The sequence below is a fragment of the Varanus komodoensis genome, unplaced genomic scaffold (assembly GCF_004798865.1).
Source record: "Varanus komodoensis strain SLA01 unplaced genomic scaffold, ASM479886v1 scaffold12, whole genome shotgun sequence".
NCBI classification, from domain to species: domain Eukaryota; kingdom Metazoa; phylum Chordata; class Lepidosauria; order Squamata; family Varanidae; genus Varanus; species Varanus komodoensis.
In genome coordinates, this window is record NW_025335349.1 from 27,006,796 (window position 1) to 27,016,438 (window position 9,643).

Below are 9,643 nucleotides of genomic sequence, written 5' to 3' on the forward strand. Positions count from 1 at the left end.
AGCTTCATTTAACACATTACATTTTTTAGCTGAGTGCTGAAAGCTTTTTAAATCTATTTTTTTAAGTTATACACTAGATTGATTTGAAGTACTGTTTTTGAATTAGATATCAGTATGCTTTGTACACTTAAGTAGGCAACTGCTATTGGAAATGAACAAGAATTTTTATCCTAATGGAGAACATTACTCAGAATGATAATTAGTGGACTTAATGTGCAAATACAGCAATTGAAGCAGGATTGTGAGAGTTAACTGAATCTCACCAAGCCAGATTTCAAAGGTGGAAATGCTTCTCTGCCACAAAATTCTCCAAAATTGCTAGCATTGCATAAGAATGGCATCATGGTTGTGAGAAGTTACAAAGACTTACAAAACTTAAGTGTCATTAACATCTATTTGCTCATAATAATTCACAAGTAAACTTTCAACTTGTGCCTTCTGCCCTTTTCATCTCTGTTAGATACTGCCTGGTGTCAAAGTGATTATTGTCAATCCTGAGACCAAAGGACCTGTTGGAGATTCTCACCTTGGAGAAGTATGTGTTGCTTTTGCTCTTGTTTTATGTATGTGCATCTGGTCCAAGTCAGTCTTGCACAACTTCCATTCGGTTCAAAAGGGGGTGTCACTTATTTGCATAGTTAATGGTGTATTCAGCTTGCTGAATTTTCTTGTGAGTGCTTTTGAATAGTATAAACAACCTAGAAAGATCCCTTATTCTGAAGGAATCTACATTCCAAAGGCTGTACCTTCATTATTGTCAAGTTAGAATTCAAAGAAATGCATCTGAAGTACAGTTTAGTATCCATTATATTTTATTGCCTTGCTTTTCATATCCAGCTGTTTGGTTGCGAGATTATATAATTATAAAAATTATATAATTTTTAAATATATTGATTTCCGTTAAAAATTGGTTTGCTAAGTCTTCTATCTTGTGGATTAACACCTTCACAGATATGGGTGAACAGCCCCCACACTGCCAGTGGTTATTACACGATCTATGATAATGAAACCCTCCAAGCAGATCATTTCAACACCCGCCTTAGCTTTGGTGATGCTGCCCAAACCCTTTGGGCACGAACAGGGTACCTTGGCTTTGTACGCCGGACTGAACTCACAGCAGCCAGTGGAGGTAGGACAGAAAATACCTTTTTATCTCTTTGAACAGTTTTTAACTTCTGATAGTGCTCATGTGCAGCTAACATCAGGAGAAACCCTTTGTACAGTTAGCTTCTCTCATTAGAGGCCTCATTGTTTGATTTCTATTTATGCAACTACAATTTATCAGCTCCAGCATGATGAATCTGTAATCTTTAACATTCCTCCTTAGAACGCCACGATGCACTGTATGTCGTAGGAGCACTGGATGAGACTCTAGAGCTGCGCGGGTTGCGCTATCATCCAATTGACATAGAGACCTCAGTTTCTCGAACGCACAGGAGCATTGCGGAATGGTATGGCTGTATGAAACGTGTTTATTTCTCCTAGGAACAGACTTACAGCATCACTAAACTAAGGTGTAGCAGTACAAAGTAGGGCCTTTGAACATGATTACATGATCAGAACAATCTGAATCCTTGCTTTTCTGTTTGCCTGTCAGAAAAGTATTTTTCTGAGGCTAGTATTTGTTGAGAGCCATGGATTACAGCTCCAGGTTTTTGTAAAGTGTTGATATGTAAATAACTGAAAAGTATTTTGGGCCATTCCATGGGGTCGCGCAGCTTGGATCACTGTTCCTTGTACTTTATATTGCCATTGTATTAAGGAATGCAGTGTGTTGAAGTGGTACCTAAATTTTAAATTGAGCTCACTAAATGACAATAGACAGCATTCGTTCTATTGCAAATTTGAATCAAAGGGCTTTGAAACAAAATTAACAAGCAAGGCATATTTGCATATATGGTATGTAAATATCAACTATAGAAGAAATATTGAGGACTTAAAGGGCTTCAGTAAAGAAAAGTTTTCCAAGAGTTAGTAGCTAGAAATTAAAAGGTGGCTTATTTCAAAGGGACACTATTTTAAGCATAGATGTATTAAGCAGTGGCACAAGTTATGGCTAGAGAACTTTAGAAAATCTGATAAACATGTGGAAAGCACCAGAAGTGTCTGCAGACTTGAATACGAAATGTTCACCTAGATATATACATATATATATATATATATATATATATATATATATATATATGTACACATACACATCTGTATAATAAACAGTGGCTCTCTTAATTTTCCCCCAGTGCTGTATTCACATGGACCAACTTGCTTGTGGTGGTTGTGGAGCTCTGTGGCTGTGAACAGGAGGCCCTTGACCTAGTCCCTCTCGTAACCAACGTGATCCTGGAGGAACATTATCTGATTGTGGGAGTTGTCGTGGTGGTTGATCCTGGGGTGATTCCAATCAATTCCAGAGGAGAAAAACAGCGCATGCATCTCCGGGATAGTTTCTTGGCTGACCAACTGGATCCCATCTACGTAGCATACAACATGTAATTTTGGGAGTGCAGGTCGCGGCACCATTTACAAACTTTTCAAGGACCAGTGATGACTGCGGAAACAAAAAAGTCATTTGACGATTAGTGGTGACTGTTGCAAAGCTTGACTGTTGGGAAGCTATCTTTCTCCTCTTCTCAACCTCTCTCTCTTTCTCCTCCTCCCCCACCCACTTTTTCTCTCTCGCTCGCTTGCTCTCTGGGTCAACAGCAAGATGGACTGATCAGAAAGCAAAAGATGACAGCCAGTGAAGGACACTGTATTGCAGGATGCTAGCTTTACAGACAGTGGAAATTGGCCTGCATGAGAAAACAAACAATTACTAAGGCCTTTATTGTAGTGTTAACTTTTTCATCTATTGTACATATTTGTATTTTTTCTAATACTGTTTTAGGATCCTATGAGGGGTGGGTTTATTTAGGTAAGATGTCATTGTGTAAGAATGAGGTCATGTGTGTCCTGCTAATCCCCCCTTTCCCCTAAACAGTGTGCTTCACAACTGTAAGTTAGCTTAATTCTGTAGTATTCTGTTAATATGGGATCACACTGCTTACTTAAACTTGTGCCATGACCAAATCCAATAATCCACTGAACTGAAGAATTACTTATTCATATAGATATTTCTTGAATTTAAAAGAAGTTTTGCTTATATTTTAAATATGTAAATATTAATATGCATAATTCATTTATTTAGAAAATCGGCTCAAATAATGATGGCATATGAGGTAGACATTATCTACGGATTTTAACGAAGTCTTTAAATTGTGTGTGTTAGGCAATTAATGCAAGAAATGAAGATAAGGCTGTCCATTCAGTTTTTACTGTTGTGTTGCTGGCCAGAGTATAGCATGTAGAAACTGAAGTTTTTAAGTCACATGTTTATAAAAGAGGCTGAAGTCCATAAGCTTTAAAACCATTTTAGAAACAAGAAGAAAATTCTGCAACTCTGGAATGTTTAATATAATCTGTACAGCCTCTGCTTAGTCCTGTCATTAAATTGTGTGTAGGCAGGTCAACAGTTAACCAGAACTACTCAATTCATGGTCTAGGTCATGATTCCTTCCTTTTGTTCCTTGATCATTTGTGCACAGTACAGATGCAACTGCCAGAGCAACTTTCACTCAAACTGGAAAAGAGCCCTGGCATCCCTATGATGCACTTGCTGCTTTCTGGTTGGGACTCACTACTGCAGAGAGTGAGCTTTGGCAGAATGTTTTCAGAGCAAGGACAGTGCAATTCTGTTGAAAGTGTGGGGAAATACCTCTCCAGATATTGTGATTAGTCCATCCAAAGTGGATGATTCCACTCTTCAAAGAATTGCTAACAATAGATGCCTTAAAATGTGCTGGAACCACCATTGTCTGGGAATGGTTTGCAGCCCCATCTCCACTAGGAGAAGCAAGATTTCAACTTTTTATTTAGATCATCGTTTTTTGAATTGCACCCTTAGATTCTTCTTCCCCCACTTCCCCTTATGTTTGTTAAAAAAACACTGAAAGCAGATGCCTGAAATGGTGACAACTCTTCTTGGGCCATTTGTGGCCTATTGTGTAAATAGTTAGAATATTTTAATAATATCTGTTTACCTACCCTGTAACAAAGTTAATGTTTTTAGACATTTTTAAGAGAGATATAAATATAAACTTGGATTAAATCCTCAAGAACAGCAGCTATACTAAGTGCAGCTTTGACAACTGTCCCTTAAAACAAATTCCAAATGTATACTTGAAAACCTTTCTGTACAAACTTTCAAGGTTTTTTTTAATGGCCTAACACATTGAAATTTAGACAGTGTGTGTTTGGATATGTCAAAAATATTCACAGTTATCATCTGTGGTCATACATAAAGCAATGGCATATATCCTGAAGCAAAGATTTATGGCAAAACTAGAGGTAGTCCATTGCTTCAAACCACTGAAATAATAACTACTGGTTTTTAGTGGAGACAGTCTGAATATTTTGCATTATCAGTATTTCCACAGTATGGTGCTGCTACATAAATGAAAAACCCTCCATACTGAAGTAGTTTTAATTCATGTTCAATCATTTGGAAAACACCCACCCCACCAAGCAGTTACTGGTATTTGGCATGTGAACAGCATAGTACAGATGGGCTTCAGTATCCAAATATCGCATGCACTCCAGCCCTTATTTATTAACTGCAATGTTGGCTAGTACGAGGTCTCAATTTTGATAACAAACCACTTTCTTAATGTCCTTCCACTAAGCGGAATGTTCCTCTGCCAACAAGTGTGGTGTTTTCTATAGCTCTGTGACACTTTCCCTCCCCACACCTCTTTACACCATAAATTCTTGCCCAGTGTAACTTGATAGAAATTTTATGTGCAGAACAGAGTACTTCTTAAGGTAGCATTTTAGAATTTCCAGCCTAGAAGACTTCAATTGTATTCCAAATACTGGGGGAAGCAATGCTGCCAATCTCCAATTGCCCCTTTGATTTGCTTATTAAGCATTTCATTTCTTTCCAGGTTAGTGTAATTTTAATCCAGAGTATTTTCCTTCCTAAGGTTATAGAATTAATACTCCCAGGATTTCAATTCTACTTGTTTAGGTATAGGATCTGTTCAGTGCTGCACAATTCTTTGCCTTCTGGTAACGTGTACAAAGTGGCTGAGATTCCAAAGGAGTGACTGTGGAATCAGTGTTATCTTTACCTGAGCTCTGACACTGGTTTGCTCTGTGTAGCTTTGGGTATGTTATTCCATGTTCTCCATCAGTATGTGAGATATTGCAGCTTATAAATGGGATTCAGTCAGGATACAGTTCTCCATAGGTTTTACTAAGTGATCTATTTTAAACTAGCTTGCCCTTCCTTTTTCACATAGCCACCTAAGTAGTGATGGTGGTGGTTTGTAATAAATCCAAAGAGATAGAGCCAATGTTGCCAGTCCAGGTTTTTTGGATTTCCTTATTAGCTCAGGTGAGGTTGAACATACATATAAGAGAATGGATCAAGAGTGTCCCTTTTGTGAATGGAGATGACTGGCATGTCTTCCCAGGCACCTGAAGGAAGGGGGAATTTTTTGCTGATTTCATTCCCCTGCAGCACCCATGCAACCTACCACTTTGTTCTGGGTTGACCTCCAAGTTTCCAGAGGAGCTTTTCAGAGGGCTGCAGGAGGAAGGAGGAATCACCAAAAGTTGCTTTCCTCCATTTCCTCTAACAGGAGCATCCTGTTAGTGGAGTTTACTTCATGAGAACTCTGGATTCAAGCCATTAGGTTTTCAACAGTATCCATTGCTATGAAGCCGTTTGGAACAGCTGTTTTCCTGAGAATTGGTTTACTACTATGAACACATAATCATGAACTATCATGTTTTACTTTCAGAGAATTTCAGCTCTTAAGTATGTTGATGTAGCTATTATACCAGCCCTGTTCATTTACACTGGTTTTCTGATTTTAGTTGATTGTGTAGTCAAGAATGACAGTCCATACTTAAGTGTGCTGGAGATACAGTTATACAAAACAACATTCATTGTCTTTAGCCCTAAAGGTGCTTTTTTTCCCTTTCTTTGATGTCAATACGTTTACCATTGCCAGATTCAGATTACAACAATGTAATTATGTATAAAGTTTTTTTATTTATTTGAAATTAGGTTTTAGATATACTTTTTTAAAAAATTTAACATCTGGCTGGACAGTGTTCCATTAACGCATTGATTGTGTCTCCTTTGTCTTGTGTTAATAAATAATGATGCCTGGCTATTTTTATTGTATTATTATCATAAACACTTTATCCCACACTTCATTCAAGGAGTTCAGAGTGGTATATATAACTTAATTCATTTTTTCCAACTTTTAAACTGCTTTTCTGCAAAGCAGCCTTAAAAATGGCAGAGAATAAAATGTAATGAAATAAACTGTAATGAAATCCAACAACAGAACCATCATCAGTTGAACAACTGAAAGCCAGATAATAAACCCTAACCCATTAGCAAGTACAGGATAATCCAGTTGACTGTCTACCTAAGTATAAGTCTTCACTAGTTTGTAGGAAACTGAAAGGGATGGGGTTAGTTGAGCTTCCTGGAAGAAAGGAATTCCAGTGTTAGGATATGACAAGAAAGGCCACTTCTGTGTAGTCACAAAGTGTGTTTCAGGTGGCTAATTGAATATTCAGTAAAGATGTCCTTGGCATATCAACAGGAAGATAAGGTAATGTAGGAGCAGGCAGACCTTCATGTCTCCTGGCCCAATGCAGTTAGGGGCTTTAAAGGTGGTGATAAAGCACTTCGGATTGATGGCTATGGCAGAGTGAAAACCAATGAAGATGCATGTTCTGAATAAGTCAGCTCCCCTCAGTAGCACTGTGCAGTAGCTATCTTTTTCGACCATTTTAAAAGCAAGCTCTATGCAGAACATGTTGCATTGGTCTTCATGGTGCCCTGTCATCTCCCCTTTCTCTAAATCATGATGTACATGACAATAGTACAAGCAGCTAAGCAAGGCTATGGTTTGAGTGAAACTGGATCATCATGCCAAGCATACTGGTCTCTTGACAAAGGAGAGTCCAGTGTTGATTCCACAATATTTTATAAGCTTTTCAGCCTGAGGTTTACCATATGTTGCTATACTTTCGGCACAAGGAATGTCCATTAAAGAGCCATAGAAGCATCCAAAATGTTCCTGGTATGTGCGGAGACCTTGTAAGCAAGGCAGGGATTTCTCATTTGGGCTACATTTAGAGAGGGTAAGAATTAGCAGGACGCATCCTCCCCGCCTGACCCCATATCTTATTTCATATAAATGCATGGAGTGGCAGGAAGGAGAACTCTGTGCTGTTAGTGACCTCCATGCCATGGCTTTTGGTATAGGGAGACTGTGGCTGTTAATTCCATTTAACAGTAAGGATGCTGCTCTGACCATTGGGCAGTGCAGAAAGGAAATTAATAACAGGGCACTTTTAGTCCTAGTTTAGAACTGTACATGAACAATCTTTTCAGAACTTGGAACATTTTCAGGAAGTGTATACTGCATTAAAAGTTCAGTAGAACCCATTGTTTGATCAGATCAAAGGCAGGAGGCCTCAAGGCCGTATAGTTTCGTTTTACATGATAGTAATTTATGTCCCAGCCCTAAGATTTATTGCAGCAGCAAATCAGTACTTAGGTTGGGGCAGGCCAACCATGAAAAAGCATTATGTTAGCATCATTGCAATAAATAGGCCTCTGTTAAAATTATAAAATGGATTTTTTGGAGGCATAAGAGGCAAGTGTAGTTCAAACATGGACATTTTGGGGTTATTTAACTTGAAAATGTTTCAGTTAAGTGAGAAGTAATTTGTTTTGCATGAATTAAAAGTATTTCTTTTGAGATGCTGATGTCAATGCCATTTGCTTAATAAGTACACATTAGATAAGAAATCAAGATGACTGTATATTTTACTTTGAAAACATCTTTATTGCATTACATTTTATTTTTATACTGCCAAACAGCTGGCTGGTTCACAACTGCTAAAATGAACTCATGTGTCAACAGTTTTCAGTGCCTTAAAAGCTTTTAGGTAATATTTGAAAGCATCCTATAGTGAATCCATCTGTATTCCATTAAGGACAAGATGAAAGGAACATGCTCCAGTAGCCGTGCTGCCATGCTGATACTGGACAGTAAGATCAATGGTGCAGATTTCTTTTTAGAAAGTGATCTGGAAATTTTTCCAGAAACGTTCCCAATTAGATTATTTTACATAAGGTGAAATATTTCAGCTTACAACTCCCATCATCCTTCATCACTGATACCATAGAGTTGATGGAAACTACTGGCAAAACCTCTGGAGGGCTCACCCCTGTCCTAGAGAGCATGTTTATTTTACTTGTATGTAGTAAAAAAACCCACTATGTCATTTTTGTCCTAACATATCACAAATATTTGACTTGAAATACTTGAGGGAGGAGAGTAAAGGGCATTTAATGAGATTTAAATGGCATATTATGTATAATTTTATTTGGATACTTTTAAACTTTTTAAGACATGAGCATCTACTTCCCTTGCATTGTTTATGAAAAGAAAAGACCAAAGATACTGAAATCTGTGGATATAATTATTCATTCTAGCAACCCAAAGACCTACGCATGATGCACTGGCAACTACTCATCTATTTTATCATGCATTACTTTGTTCCACTAGGTTATTGGGGCATCTTCAGTTTTGCTTTCACTATTAGTTGCACAGGTTTCAGTGACATGTGCATTCTCTGACACGCTAGGGAAAAACAGTATAAACTGAGAGACTTAAGACCTAATACTGTATTAGCAACTGGCCTAAATTCATTTTAATGAACATTCAGAATGGAAGATTTTCTGCAGAAAAATACAGCACTAGAAAATATTCTGCCCACATCACTTACTAAAGAAATACCCAATAACATAAATTAACATTTTGTTATATTTGTACATATTAATGAGGTTTCTCCCCAGCCACTGTGGACAATGGAAGTGCATGTCTTCCAGACTGGCATGTGGGTAGAAGCATCACTATTTGTTGTCATACTGAGGAGGAGAGAATGGGTCTTAGGGGAGGATAGTCCCCTATAGGCAAATGCATCATTCTCACCTTACCTGATGTGGGATGGATACCATGCAGGTGTGTCGTGTGTGGGTAAGCCTGAGACTCCCTCTCACACCATGTCAGAGCAAACATGTCTGATCAAAACTATAGTTTCCCTTGGTTCAAACGGGGCAAGGTAAGAGCCTTTTTTGTTGTTGCTGAAGATAATGTTCATAAGAAATTGTGCAAATATTTCCCTATAAAATTAGCCAGCTAAAATAATCATCCTTTCTATTTTGTGTGACAAAATGTCCTTAGAGGGAAGTGCTATATCTTAGCAGTAAAGTGTATGTAAAAGGTTAAGGGTTCAATCCCTGAAGGCAAAAAGAAGGGTAGAGGGGGTGACCTTTTTCCGTGTCTAGGGGCATCTTCCCTCGTGTTTCCTATGGACCTTTTGTCCCTCTCAGCAGGCTGCCCGGAAAGGAGCAGATCACGCCTTCAAAGGTGTGAACAGCAGAGAGCTTCTGAAACAGGCTGAGGACCGTAGGTTGCCCTTTTCTAAAGGTCGAGGCTGGGAAAGGCTTGTTGATAACCTGGAAACTTGCTGCCAGGCAGTGACAATACTCAGGTGGAGCCATGGCTTG

At 38.3% G+C, this 9,643-nt stretch overlaps 1 protein-coding gene across 4 annotated transcripts in view; it reads left to right on the forward strand.

Annotated features, from left to right (window-relative positions):
- The window catches only part of DIP2B (disco interacting protein 2 homolog B), a 188,873-nt gene extending 182,655 nt beyond the window's left edge, over positions 1-6,218 (forward strand). For all 4 annotated transcript variants that reach the window (XM_044422033.1, XM_044422029.1, XM_044422030.1 and 1 more), the window contains 4 exons: positions 461-535; positions 952-1,129; positions 1,328-1,451; positions 2,238-6,218. In XM_044422033.1, coding sequence (XP_044277968.1) covers positions 461-535; positions 952-1,129; positions 1,328-1,451; positions 2,238-2,490 — 630 coding nt within the window. In that variant the 3' untranslated portion in view covers positions 2,491-6,218. The remainder of the gene's footprint in view (positions 1-460; positions 536-951; positions 1,130-1,327; positions 1,452-2,237) is intronic.
- Positions 6,219-9,643: the final 3,425 nt, after the last annotated feature.